Genomic DNA, 14,965 nt, shown 5'->3' with positions numbered 1-14,965 from the left:
AATGTTCCAGCTCCCTCTGATCTTTGCTGTGGACTCAGTCTGCAGAATCAAGCTGAGAATGTGGATTCTGGATCCTCATGATCTGATATTTTTAGTTGTGAGACTCTAGACATGTGTCTTGCCCTTTTGGCACCCCAGTTTCTTTACCTTCAACATGAGAAAATAAGAATATGTGCCTAATAGTGCTATCCCGAGAGTAAAATGCATTAAAACCCACGGGAAGTACTTGGATCAGTGTCTAGGCACCTAGTAGGTGCTCACACACTGCTGTGGTGATATTTTATTTGTGCTGAAATATGCTGACATTTTATTTGCGTGTTAATAAATAAAGCTTGCCTGGAGATCAGGGGAAAAGGCCAGCCATTTTAAGTAAACAAAGAAGTCAGGCAGCACATGCCCTTAATCCCTTAGCAGGTAGGATCTCTGGGTGTTCAAGGCCACACTAGCGAACAGAGCCAAGCATGGTGAAACACGCCTTTAATCCCAGTACCAACCATAGAGACCTGGGAGTCTGTATAGACAGACAGACAGTGACAGAGCTGTGTAGGAAGAGGAAGTGAAGTAGCTGGGCTAAGAGCCAATGAGAGGGCAGAGAACAAGGCATATAAGCCTGGGTAGACAGGAAGTTGTGCTCCTTTGGAAGCTGTGGAGTTGGTGAGGTGAGGTTAGCTCATGGCTTTCCATATTTCCCTGATCTCTGTAAGGCTTTAACCCAAATTTCTGGCTGTGTTTTTTATTTAATGAGACCATTTAGAAATTCATCTACACACTGCTGATTTCTTCAGAAAGTCCAAGCATGCTGTTGACAAAGTTTGTGTAAGAAAACAGAATGGCAAGGGTTTTCAATGGGTACAATAGTCCATGACAATTTCTAAAAATCTGATGAATGATCTGGAGAAGTTAAGAAGCCCTCATTGAATGATGTGTGGCCACTGTTGTTTTGTTAATGACAGACATCCTGCAAAGCTAAGGGCCAACTTGCTGTGCTGCTGATGTTCAAGGCTCTACTTTGTTACTGAGTTTACAGGGAAAATTAGAGAATGGTTGTGTTTGGTAAGGTGAGAAAATGAGACACCACAAAAGAACCATCATGTGTGGTTAATTTAGGCTTTTCCATTAATAAATTATTTTACAGGAAATATTGCTAGAGACAGAACTATAGACTGTTTTGACCCTTGTCAATATTGTAACAGACTGCTGTTTGAACAATTCTCATGCTCGTCAGCCACAGTTCCCCAGGCATGGATGCTTACGTATTCCTGCGTCCACTGAGGCAGAACTTCATGTCACTGCCCAGCTAGCTCTGCTCAACAATCCTTTCCAGCACTCATGCCATCCGTGGTCCGTGCATCACACACGTACTCTTCACAAAGCACGGTGGTCTCATCTCTGGTGACACATGAAGAAGTGGATGGTTACAGAGCTTAAACAGTGGAATGCATCTTCAAACCCACATTTTCATAATTTTCCATTCAAGGCCCTCTCGCCAAAACCATGACTTTACAGAATTAATCTGGGCTTTTTGACTTACAGAACTTTATGAACACATTTTTTGTTTTGTTTTAAGTCACTGAGCTTGTGGTAATTTGTTATAGCAGTCACAACAATAAACATTCACAGGGGTTTCTTTGTAGAAGAGGAGGTGGAGAACACTAATAATTGTTATCAACCAGTTGGTAAGCCATCAAGTGTACTAGTGAGAGGAAAGGCAATAGCTGGTTGCTGCTTGCATGCAGGAGTTTTAGAGCTGTGGGGAGGGTGTTACTAATTTTAATTAGCGGGATCAGAACAGATCTCTTGGAGATTGGTGAGATTTGAGAGAAGATGTGAAGTTGATTCAAGAGTCAGCTATGTCTGTGAAAGGCCATTCCAGGAGGAACATGCTAAACTGGAGCCTATCTGGTGGATTTAAGAAAACACAAACCAATAAAAAACAAAAACAAAAAGGAGGTGACCAAAGTGAAGGCAAGAGGAAAGATATTAGATTCATGACTGCTTTCACAGCCATCGGAAAGCCTACTCTTAGCAAGAAGAAATGTTTTTAAAGCCATCTAGAACTAATTTTCTGGTCACCTTGCCACTTCAAAGTTTGAAAACCTGTTGAAATAATTTCTTAATTTTTTCAGCATACAGTTCTGGGTGTTAGGACTCTCATTTGGTGTCATTAACATGTATGTGTATTTGATGAATTTGAAATTGTGACTGATTCTTTGTGTGAGACAAGAATATCAAAAATAGTACCTGAGCTTGGGTTGGCCTGGTATGCTTTCCTGGAGCAGCTGTCCTGAAAAGTGGAAGTCACAGGCACACAGTGGCTGGAGCCAGCACACTGCTGGCCCAGTATTTATTTTGTATTCCAAGTACCTTGGACCTTTCAACTACAGCAGGGTTTACCCAATGTGTTTTCCATTCCACACCCTGGATGTGATTAAGTTCTAAAATCACCTGCAGATGTGGTGTAATTGTGAGTTCAACTTCACTTTCTTCTAATGTTGTATTTGGATTATGTTTATCATGCCTGTTCTATCAGTGATATCTTGCTCATTTAAAATCTGGCAAAAACAATCTATGCAAACTCCAGAAACTGTGCAGAATTGCTGTATCTAGAATTTTGTTCAAGCTACATAAACAAATATTTGTTGACTACATGAATAGACTAGTGTTAGAATTAGCTAGAGGCGAGGGAAGGGGCTAGGATGGGGGATATGTTCCTGCCTTTCTTGGCTTCAGTTAACTTTTACTTTTTACAGATTACTGAGTTTGGTCTGATATGAAGTGAAGGTGTTTCAGTCTCCTACAGTGTTAGCAGAAGGGAGCTGGAAACCTCCCCCCCACCCCACATGGGGTGCCTATGTGAGCCCTAGTTTCCTCAGGTCTACTCAACTGAGTCTTCTGTTACTCAACTCATCTGCTGTAGACAAGCAGGCTCCTCTTTTGGCTTCTTTTCTATGCCAAATTCCCTTGTGGATCTGGTGATACGTATGGAATGATGTGCCATTTGGATCCCTGGCCACTCACAAGGTACAAAGGAGAAGAAATTTCCTACAGTGGGCTAAGGAATAGGATTGGAGGAATGTGTTAGGATTCGTCAGATAAACATAGCATTATATGCCTCTCTATATCTACATATCTCCAATTATATGCACATGCAGATGTATAGGTTTCTATGTGTACAATGATTCATTAGCATTCTATCAGATATGATTGTTCAAAAACTTCACTATATATCCACTTACAGAGACATATGTCTTTACCCATTAAAACATTTAATTGGTGTCTGTGCTCTTAAGAAATTAGTAGTGACTAGGGATAATAAGATAAAAACATACATATCCATCTTGAAAAACACATAGTTTTAACTTTGGAAGAAACAAAGTTATATCTTCAATTATTTCATGGTCCAGATTTCAGCTTGGAAACAAGTAAGAGGGACATTTGGGTAAGGTTTGATGGAAAAGATGGTCACTGGATAGGGCTTAAAGTATAGACTAGATTTTCATGTGGGGAATTGAGATAAGGGTATTTCAGGAGGAGGAGCCCATTTACGTATGGGCGTGGATGTGAAAAAGTCTAGGGTGTATTTGGAAGGCAGTTGGGTTTGCATATAGGTAAAGATAAGGAAAAAGAGAAGAACCCAAAAGATGGAGGAGGTCTTGTCAACTTCAGAGAGAGAATACTTACTGATGACTAATTAGAAATTAATCAAAAAAGTTAACCCCAAATTTGAATTTTAGGAAGACTTTGTGTTGCTTAATTTATGTGGATTAACAATTAACTCTGTGTGGTATAATTTGAAGTAGGGTTAAAGAGGAACTGAGAAGTTAGACTGAGGGTGATCAAGTTTGTTTAAGTAGAGTCCTGGTCTGGGCAATTGGAATTACTCCAAGGTTAGGAGACTGACCCAAGAAGTCTGAGAATCCAAGTGTAGAAGTCTTAGTCCATAGTCCATGGCTTTATTGGGATGCAGTGTCACCCTTTGAGATGGGACACAGATGAAAGATGATAGCTCCTTTTAAGGAGCTATTGAAACTAATTTCTCTTTTCTCATTCTAATTGCTTCCTGGTCATTATAAGGTGGACACTGTCCTGCCATGCTCCTCCTACCATGATGTTGTACCTCACCACAGCCCCAAACAACAGGGTCAATTTATTAGGAACTGGAGCCCAAACAAACTTTTCCCCAAGTTGACTTCTTCTGATATTTTGTTACAGCAGCAGAAAAACAACTTAGCTATCAACAAAGTAATAACAAAACAGCTAGAATCAGTCGGCCCTAGGAACTTAGCTTGAAAGCATTTGTACTGTAGAAGGAATCTATGAAAGTTAATTGTATGTATCAACTTAATGTTTTTGTATGAGGTTAATATTTCTGTTGATATTAGGTAAAGCACTAAGTCATCTTTCTAGACCCCATCTCTCTATATATTTAAAATTTCATCACAATATTGTGCTTTTGATTTCCAGCTTGAAATTTCACAACAGGAACTTGCGTCATTCTTATTAGAGTAAGGTGTCAAAAAGGTATGACACTTTGCTACAGTTGGGCATGAGGTATTCGGAAGATTTGAGAATCATCTGGAAAATTAAGGATGGCAATGCCTTTCTATCAATATTTTTTCAACCTTATTCTTTGGATGAATCAATAACAATTTCTTTGGTTTTCATTGATTCACTCTATACTATAGCTTCAACCTTAGAAGTCCCTAAAAGGCTTTTGTGTTGAGTTGGGGTACCCAGCCTGTGAAGCTACTGGGAAGTAGTGGAACATTTAGAAGAGGCCTAATTGGAGGAAGCCAGGCCATTGGCAACATATTCAAAGTAAACAAAATTACAATGTCATGTTACTATCACGAACTTACTGTCCATATTTATTGTACAATGTTAATTTAAATACAAATAGAACACTTCATTTGATTTGAAAATCTTCAGAATTTTGTAATTTTTATTCTGTGACTCCCCTTTCCAATGTGACTCTAACTGGTTAGAGGAGAAAGACTTAAGACAGGGTCAAAGTGTTTGGGCGGAAGAATCAGGGGCCTAATAGGCACAAAGCTGACAGCCATCACTTAGAATATAAGGATTTTTATGGGGCCAGCACTGATCCTCACAGGCAGCTAAGGTTCCTGATTAGTGGTTTGGGGTGCATCTGTGCATTGTTGAGCGTGATAAATCATGAGTTTGTCTTCTAAGTGCAGCACCCAAGGGAATGACTGTGTGTCCAGGCAGGGTTGTGAAGGGCCTCCTGAGCCAGTTATGTCCTAATTTCTTGTCTCCACCACTCTAATGCATGCTGTAGTGGTGACATCTGAAAATCTGCAAGCCTCTGTGCCAGTATCTAGGTGAGAGTGGACTAGAGAATCTTTCTCCCCTCCCTTGGCATGGAATTGCCACAGGTTATCTGTGACCTTGATTAATGCTATCCAGGTTGAGCCAAACTGTTCCCCAGGGAGGGGTAGGAACAGTTACTGGGCATGGGTGAGAAAGGAGAGAGAATAATATATAGGGCGTTGGGAAGAGGAAAGTTATGGGTGAGAGGCTGTTTCCAGGGAGAACCTTCTTGGGGAAGCAGGACTGTAGTGAGATGGGGTTCTAGGTTCCTGGCCCAGGCTCTTTTGTTCTGTCGATATTCTGTACACTTACAAAATATAAACTTTAAGGCAAAATGATTAAGATGTCAGGATGGTGACTGGCCAGTGTTGACTTTAAACATAGCAACCATTGGACTCCATAATCAATGAGACTGCATGGGCTGATTGTCAAGAATATAATAAAATTAACCAATAAATCAAATAGCCAACAAAAGATTATGTTTGTTTTCTAGAGATGTGTAACCAAGTGCCACAAATTGGGTAGTATAAACAACATAAACTGGAGCTAGGGATGTAGCTCAGTTGGTATCCTCATCTAACATGTACAGAGTTCTGGATTTAATCTTAGCACTGAACAAGAGTGCACACCTGTAACCACAGCACTTGAGACATGAAGCAAGAGGGTTAGAAGCTCAAGGCTTTCCTCAGCTCCTTCAGTGAGTTTAAGGAAAACTAAAAATTTAGTGTCTCATATGGTGGCAGGCTAGAATCCCCAAGTGAAGGTGACAAGGAGGTTAGGTCCTCTGCGAGATGTGCTGGGGAATCTGTTCCCTGCCATGTTCTTGCCTGATGTTTGGCTGGTGATCTTAGCTCTGCAGCTGTATCCCTCCAATTTATACCTTGATTTTCATATGTGTGTGTTATACCCTCACAGGGTTGTCTATGGATAAAAACCTCAGTCATATTGGCCTAGAAGTCTTACTTATTCCAGCATGGCCTGACTGTGGTTGCATCTGCAACAACTCTTGCCAGAATTACAGTAACAATTCCCTTCTTCATTGTCTCTGGTCTCTTTGGACTCTTGTCTGACCTGCCTTCCTATGCAGGCCGACTGGCCTATGGTATGCCAGCCATGAAGCACATTGACCAGGTTCATAATTTAAGTTTTTCCACACAGGATAATGGTATGTAACCTAAGGACATTACCAGATTCCTTAATCCTTGTTTTCTTCCTTGTAATGATGAAAAGACGTAATATGACTATCTATACCACAGCCTTGTTACAAGGATTAAATTAAGCAGTTTAAAAGTATCTAGGGTTTTGTCTATGGTAGTTGTTGCTATATCTTTATATAGCACCATGTGATTTTAGTAGTCCCTCATTTAAAATGGAAATACATCCCCACCCCCACCCTCCCACCAAACAACTTCTTGGAATCTCAGTCCACATGAGGATAATATTTTTCACACATACCACTTTTGGGAAAGCTTTTAAAAAAATATTGAACAGAATCCTTTATTTAAAAATATTAATCAACATTGTCAACCTTCCAGAAAGTAGATAATGGTCTATAGGCTCCTCTGAACTCTAGTCCCATCGGGAAGTACTATGTGGAAAGTGCTCTCATCAACTCTTTCCTACTTAAGCTAGCTTCCAGGACCCTTCCCAGTCTACCCAGTTACTTTTCCCCCAAGACTTGCCTCTTATTCCTCACCCTTTGAAGTCTTTGCTTCAGCTCACATCCCTAGCTTCTGAAATATGTAGGACTTCATACGTGATTCTCTCCATCTTTTACATTCTTGCCCTGATCACTCGGACAACAACTGACTACCAGTCAGTCTTCAGGGATCTGTACTGTACAAGAAAGACTGATGTATATGTTGTAGGCTAACTGTCAATCTGCTGTCATTGTATTATTGTCAACTTTATATACTATGGTGGGTCTTTAGAAACACATGAATAAATGAATGAGTTAATTAAGCGACTTAAACACAGATGTGTGACCCTAAGCATAAAGAGGTCAAGTATCTTAGTTTCTTGAACAGCAAGCATATTGTGAGAAAACCAAATCTGTTTGACCACAGGCTGGTAGTCTTCCCAAGTCTTTATGTAGCCCTGGGTTTAATAAAACATAGAGTGCTGTCCTTTATATCCAAGGTTGCTGCTGAGAAATAAACCAGAAGAAAGACAGACGTCTGCATTGCTTTGGTTTGGGTGCAGAAGGTTTTGCAATATCCAATCCACATTCTTACACAACATCTCAGGCCAGCTATGACATTTCTTTGTTTTTGTTAACTATTTATGGTGACAGTGTAGAAAGGCTAGGGGATAAAAAGAAAAGAAAGTTGGGGAGAAGAAGTTGAATAGAAAGATATTTCAGAGGCAGGGAGGTTGCTCAACAGTCAAGGCATCTGCCACCAAGTCCGATGATCTGGATTTGATCCCTGATACCCACATGACAGAAGGAGAGAAACTACAACTCCAAATTATCCTCTGAATTTCATATGCATCCTATGATATGTTTGTACTCATGCACCACATCCCCCTACATGCACACAAAACAACTAAATAAATGTAACTTAAAACTATTTTTTTTTTTTAAAGCTGGGTGGTGGTGGCACACGCCTTTAATCCCAGCATTCAGGAGGCAGAGGCAGGCGGATCTCTGTGAGTTCGAGGCCAGCCTGGGCTACCAAGTGAGTTCCAGGAAAGGCGCAAAGCTACACAGAGAAACCCTGTCTCAAAAAAACCAAAAAAGAAAAGAAAAAAAAAAGAAAAAAAAACACCACTATATATATTTTTTAAAAGAAAGATATTTCGGATCTCCTGTCTTGTGCCTAGCCTGTGACAAGTTCCTTCAGCTCACACATGAGTGGCAGTCTGCACAATTTTCCTCCTCCTACAGAGGAGAGATGGGGCAGATAGTTGAGTGAATAGAATTGTTTGCTCTGAGTCACAGCTCTTGGTGTGGAGAGAAAAGAAATTCTCACTCTTTCAATGTCAAATTGTAGCACCTGTTTAATAAAGTCAGAACAACAGTGATTTCTTTTTCAAGGGATTTCATAAATTGAATTTTCTTCCGACCTACTTTGCATCTATTACTTGAATTGCTTCAAGAATCCCATTCCTAGATCAAGACGTATTTATCTGGGTGTTCTTAAAGTCCTAAACAGCTACACGTGCCCAGACTGTACCTTCTGCTTCCAACTCTTTCTGCTTTGTTCAGAGCAGGGGTCCCTTGAAGGCTTCCTCTGGTCTTGAACCTGTCCTTTCTTTGCTGTCTCTGGATCCTAGACACTCCTACCCGAACCCTGAATTTCTGTTGTTTACACTGCCCAGTGTGTGGGACTTGGTTACACAGCTCTATGGAGCTAGCACAATCCCTTATTAGATTAGATCCACTGGTTAACTTTATTATATTTTTAGAATTCACTACTCACAAATGTATTACATATATTAGTTTTTATGTATCAAGTATTTACATAATAAAAATGAAAAGACTAAAGTTTTTATTTTCATAACAACCAAATTGGAGAATGTTTCCTCCATTAATCTTGATGGCAAATTCCAACAAACCTTTGTAGGCAGTTTAATTAAAATGACAAAAACTCAATTCTCAACATTCCTTCTTGATTTTTATGGAGTTTTATTTCTATTTCAATGTCATGGAGTGTGAACATCTTCTGTCTCAATTGCTCCATGTCTAACCCTGAGTGGTGATTGCTAAGCACACATATGCAGTGCATTACCTTCTTCTGAGTAGAGATAAAGCTGGCATCAGTTTTGTCTCCATTCAATATAAGGAGAGTGCTGGTATTCTAAACCCCATCACATGCTTGCCTCAGGAGCACGTTCACTTCCTACAGAACCATACAGTCCAGGGCTCTGTGCTTGCTCACACAGGAGTTACGTTTTTCTCCTAGAAACAGTACTGGCAGAGGGCTAATTTTCACCAAATCTGTTGAATGAATGTGTCCATAAATACCTTTACAGGACTGTCAACTTCTCACATGCAACAATAAAATTAAACTACATTTTAGAAGGGTTTGCCTACCTCTTACTCTCTCCTCTTAGGTTTTGGTCTGAAAGCTTTCCTTTCCGTGGATCTACCAGTTTTCAAGAGCTACCATTGGGGATTTGGGTTGCACATGGGCTTGGGGTGCATCATTGACAATTGTTAATTGTTTACTCTTCCATAGCAGCTTACCCTGATCATATCAATGTGTCTAGTTTGTCTTGGGAAGACATGTTGGTATTTAGGACTTTTCATGAGCACTCAGGTGATCTATGTCTTGGTGAAGGAATGGGGTTCTAAAGAAGGAATTCCAATAACAGAGAGTAGATTGAAAAAATGATGCAATTTATGTAGCATTTTGAAATAAGGAACTACTATTGCTTTGATCTTATTAACAGCTACAGTTTGCATTGAATGAGCAAGCATGTTTTCCTAGCCCATACCCAGTGCCACAGCAGCTGGTGTGCGATGCCCCTGTCTTCAAGCTACAGAGCTTCGAAATGCTGATGAGAGAATTTATTAATTCAAGGTTTGGTGAGAGTTCAGATGTTTTCCGGTGAGGACAGAGGGAGGATGGATAAGAACTCTGTAGAGGTTCATGTCAGTGAGAGAAACACAAGAAAAACCATCAACATGCAGTATGGTGACTAAGTACTGTTAATCATTAAAGGAAAGAGTGGTGCTCCATTTCACATTTTCAGAGTGGCTTTTGACATGGTTGTTCTTTGGATACTGGCCATCCAGGCACATTATTATTATTATTATTATTATTATTATTATTATTTACTAATTAAAACATTCAATTCTCTGACCATACCCAAGTAACAGTTTAAAACATGCTACGATAATATCAATAAAAAAAATTCTCTGTCTCCAACATAGGGGGAAAGTGTGCAATTGCTCTGTTCTACAGTTAATGGCTAATTTATTTTATCTTGCCTTTGCACTTTATGATCCCTTGCAATTTTCAGGAATTTAGAAGTGCCTTGTAGTTCTGGAATGGAGAAACGGGTTTATTTAAATGTGGCCCTGTTTCTTTTTTCTTCACACAGCCAGTGGCAACATCTTACTAATTTCAGAAGAGAAATTAAGAGCAGTAATAGGATCACGTTAAGTGTTGAGATGGGAAATGAGATGTTAACAGGTGTGGGGGGTTGTGTCATCAGCTAAAAGCAATTAGAGTGTAAAAAAGACTCACACTGTACAAGTTCACACTATACACTTATGATATAACACGGCTCAAATAACAATTCTTAATGAAAAATAAGCGTATCTGTACTTGATCATAAACTAATTTTTACAAAATCTGTTAGGTGCACGTCCTTTGTTGTGGATGTCACCAGAAATTCTTTCAAGGACTTTGATGCTCTCCAGCCCCAGGCCAACAGGTGCTCAGGGACACTGCTCACACTGCTCCCGCATTCTCTTACCCAGGTGGGCTTGAGCTCCCGGGACAGTGGAACCCAGGGCTGTTCCGCGTACAGCAGCTGGCCAGAATTCTTTTTATTCACTCCCTCAGGATATCTGCCACGAAAGTTCTCTTTCAAACAGGCAGCCCTTTCTCCCTATGACCCCTTCTGGTTGGACTTGGAATTCCGCGTTTATTCTGTAAGCTGCATCCCACAACCAAACACACCAGGGTCTAGACATTTCTTGGCCCTCCTTGTTCCTGTCTTCCAGCCTCAGAAATGGCCTTTTTCGTTTGGAAATGAGCTTAGAGCAAAACTTTCCGTAGCTGTCTGGTGGCTGAAAGTGTTGTCTGCGGCTGCTGGGTGACCAAAGCATCCGAGTAGCTAGCCTCACCCTGTGCGGGTAGGAAAAGGGGGCGGAGAGGAGAAAGACAAGGAAGGGGCGGAGGTCATTGAGCCCTCCACCCCGCGGAGGCTGGGAGCATCGCTAGGTGCCTTGGAGTCCAGGGCACAGTTGGACCAGGAGGTCCTGCGGGTGATCTAGGGCACAGAGGCGACATAGGAAGTCCTGAGCCGTGGAACCTGAGGTTGCCGCTGCGTGGGGCTGAGTGCGCCACGGCAAGCGGGGCGCAGAGCTCTTCTGCTCCGGATACAGCCACTCGGTGGCCCAGGATGCCAAGGTAACCAGCAATCTGATGGCTGCATTCCCATGGCCAGATTCCCACGGCCAGATTCCCACGGCCCTGGATTCCCCAGCTGAATCCAGGGTTGATAAAGTCCCGAGGAGACAGCTGGAGGGACCCCGGTGGGGAGCACCTTAGGCTGCGCTTAGCAGTGACTTTGGACCCAATTCGTGGTGAGCTGTGGAGAAGGGAGGGTGTTTGGGCTGGGCTGTATGGATGGGGCTCAGTAGCAAGGACCCCCCCCCCCCACTCCCCGCACTCCCTCCTCCCCCCACACACGAGAGAAGCAGGCAACTCGGGATATCTCCTTCTCTCCTTGAGATTCTCCGCTGGTGGCACTTCATGGACCTTACCCTGTCTGCTGCAGACCTCTGGCGCCCTCCAGGGTGGGAGGGAAAAGAACTCTCTGGAGTTTGAGGAATTGCAAAAAGTTTCAGCAAGTTGGTTAGGTTTAGAGGCGATGTTGCAAGTTGAGGCCCCGTGGGGTGCGGGGTTTGCAACTGGTGAAAGTCAAAGCGTGAGTAACACACGGAGGGGGCAGCCAGACTCTCCCTGGGGACACTTAGAGCCACTGTGTTGTCCAGTCCGCAGCCTCCCGGAAAGGAAAGCTTCTTCGGGAAACCAATCTTATTAGCTAGGGGTGAGGTGGCTGTGGTCCTGTAGCTTGCTGGTGACTTGGGAAAAAGCAATACAGTTCTTCTCACTGGAGGTTGCAGTAATCTGACAGCATCTTTCAGGCCAAAGTGTTGATCTTCTAGCACAGGGATTTCTGCCCTTGCAGAAAGAGGGTAGAGAATGGCTCTGTGATCAGAACTCAGAGCTGTAACACTCTCTTCCAGGAGACAAAGTGTGAGTGTGTGTGAGACTCTCTCTCTGTCTCTTTCTGTCTGTCTGTCTGTCTCTCTCTCTGTGTCTCTGTCTCTCTCTCTGTCTCTGTCTCTCTGTCTCTGTCTCTCTGTCTCTGTCTCTCTGTCTCTGTCTTTGTCTCTCTCTCTCTGTCTTGTGTGTTTTTTTCTGCGTTGCCCTTTCATGACTCAGGTTTTACAAGCCTTCTCTTTAGCAGGAGTAAGCTTGCTGCAGGGCTGGAAGTCCATGGAAGCTGTAGTCGGCATGACAAGCAGGTGGCTCACCTAGACTTGGGGATCAGTGCCTCACAGAGAAAAGACCAAGTTCTTAAAGGATTAGTTATTTAAATAGATTGTCATCCCTTGAAAACGCAATTGAATTGAAATTTAAGATACCAGTGACATGTCAGAAGGGTTCTCAGAGATTTCCATCCTTAGAGGGAAGTAAACTGACAGCTGTGAATTTGGGCAGTATCTTTACCTTGGAAGAGAGAGAGAGAGAGAGAGAGAGAGAGAGAGAGAGGGAAAAAAAGAAGAAGAATCGGGGGCAGATGCATGCTGGTTTCAGAATGCTGCCACGTGACTTATGATAGGCTGGGTAAATCCACCTCAGGCCAGGGTGCTGGGGCACTTGGTTTTATCTGTCAGATATCTGGCAATTTGGTCTTTATAATTCCTGTCCTGTGTGCTACAGATGTCTGCACTTCGAGACTGCACAGTGGTGACAGAGAGATGACCTGAGGGGACAGCTTCTATCTCCACAACAATGTCCATGAACAGTTCCAAACAGCCAGTGTTTCCTGCAGCTGGGCTCATCGCAAACACAACCTGCCAAGCACAAAACCGGCTTTCAGTATTTTTTTCAATAATCTTCATGACAGTGGGAATCTTGTCTAACAGCCTGGCCATTGCCATTCTCATGAAGGCGTATCAGAGATTTAGACAGAAGTCGAAGGCCTCCTTTCTGCTCCTGGCTAGTGGCCTGGTGATCACAGACTTTTTTGGCCATCTCATCAATGGAGGGATAGCTGTCTTTGTATATGCTTCTGATAAAGACTGGATCCGCTTCGATCAATCAAATATCCTGTGCAGTGTTTTTGGAATCTCCATGGTGTTTTCTGGATTGTGCCCACTTTTTCTGGGCAGTGCAATGGCCATTGAGCGGTGTATCGGAGTCACCAACCCAATATTCCATTCTACGAAAATCACATCTACACACGTGAAGATGATATTGAGTGGGGTGTGCATGTTCACTGTTTTCGTGGCTCTGCTGCCTATCCTCGGACACCGAGACTATCAAATCCAAGCATCCAGAACCTGGTGCTTCTACAACACAGAGCACATTGAGGACTGGGAAGATCGGTTTTATCTCTTGTTCTTTTCCTTCCTGGGCCTCTTAGCTCTCGGTGTTTCGTTCTTGTGCAATGCCATCACAGGAGTCACACTCTTAAGGGTGAAGTTTAAAAGTCAGCAGCACAGACAAGGCAGATCTCACCACTTTGAGATGGTCATTCAGCTCCTGGCCATAATGTGCGTCTCCTGCATCTGCTGGAGTCCCTTTCTGGTAAGATCCTAAAGTACTGACAGTTTCTGCTTGCTTCAGTTTATCTATGTTCTCTGCAAGGTCTGTTGTCTTTATCAGAGTTGTTGGTCTAGAATGTCAGTCTTTTAAATGCTAAAATTGACTTCCATGCTCAGCTCTGGACCACGTGCTTATTTTTCCCATAGGCCCCAAATTAAATGTGTTTCCAAACAAGTGTAAGCATAGTCTTTCTTGCTTCCCCATGGGAAAGTAGTAGTTTCAATATACTGGGTGTGATTATCTATTAAAATGGCGGTAGAATGAGTGGTTGTGTTGGACCATTGTGTCAGAATCAGGTGGATTTTGATAGAAAGTGACACAGACTTTAATCTGCAGATGGAGAGAGCAATTGTAAGGTTGCTTTGAACAGGTAAACATGAAGTCACAGCTTGCCAACTATGGGGATGAGCTGAGATACCTGACAGGTCAGCCAACCCTGTAGACAACGAAGAGAAGACATTGCTAGTTCACTAAGGCCAGAGAGATGCTGACAGTGTGGGGAGAATGATTGCCAGGAAGGTCAGACATTCATCCTTTTACTTTCACTTCTTTAATAGCTCTGTAGTCAGCAGGGATATGTGACAGCTTGATGTTTTAATCTGGAAATAGAGGAATTTGTAAAGCATTCATATTCTCTTCAAGATAGAAGACAGAAAAAAACTATCAGCGAAGTTATGGCCAAAGCTCATTCGCCAAATTCATTTATGAGAGACATGATAATATGCAATTAAAGAGGAAAATCAAACTTCTGTGAGATGAAGGGAGAGTGACAGGTGATTTCATTCCTTTGGCTACAGTGGTGGGGAAGTGGGCTGGCATCCAGAGATGAGTATGCAGGTTGGACCAAAGTCGAAATGAGGCAGGAGGAGAAGCAAGGTGGAGGTAGAGGCAATGCTAGGTGTGGTAATCACTAAGGATGCTAGCTGTCTGAGAATGCACAGCTCTGACACGCAGCACAGATGGTCTTCATGCACATGAAAGGTTGTGAGTACGGCTCATGTCAGGTGGTTTTGTTTTATAAAAAGACTTCTTTTATAAGTGCTCATTTTATTGATTTACAATAAGTAAATCAATAAATTGATTTTATAAGTATTCATTTTATTGATTTACAACTTCAATTT

General features: G+C 42.2%; 1 protein-coding gene across 4 annotated transcripts in view; it reads left to right on the top strand.

Moving 5' to 3' along the window:
- The first annotated feature begins 10,956 nt into the window (after positions 1–10,956).
- Ptgfr (prostaglandin F receptor) overlaps positions 10,957–14,965 on the top strand; it is a 41,081-nt gene continuing 37,072 nt past the window's right edge. The window contains exons 1-2 of one of the 4 annotated variants that reach the window (XM_016007882.3): positions 10,957–11,590; positions 12,957–13,826. In XM_016007882.3, the coding sequence (XP_015863368.1) occupies positions 13,029–13,826 (798 nt within the window). In that variant the 5' untranslated portion in view covers positions 10,957–11,590; positions 12,957–13,028. Of the gene's footprint in view, positions 11,591–11,818; positions 11,935–11,981; positions 12,267–12,956; positions 13,827–14,965 lie in introns of those variants that run through there. The other 3 variants (XM_006989490.4, XM_076575220.1, XM_076575221.1) reach the window with 3 other exon arrangements.

Source organism: Peromyscus maniculatus, chromosome 6 (assembly GCF_049852395.1).
Source record: "Peromyscus maniculatus bairdii isolate BWxNUB_F1_BW_parent chromosome 6, HU_Pman_BW_mat_3.1, whole genome shotgun sequence".
NCBI classification, from domain to species: Eukaryota; Metazoa; Chordata; class Mammalia; order Rodentia; family Cricetidae; genus Peromyscus; species Peromyscus maniculatus.
The sequence above is the reverse complement of the archived record's forward strand: the minus strand, read 5'-3'. Positions and strand labels throughout refer to the sequence as shown.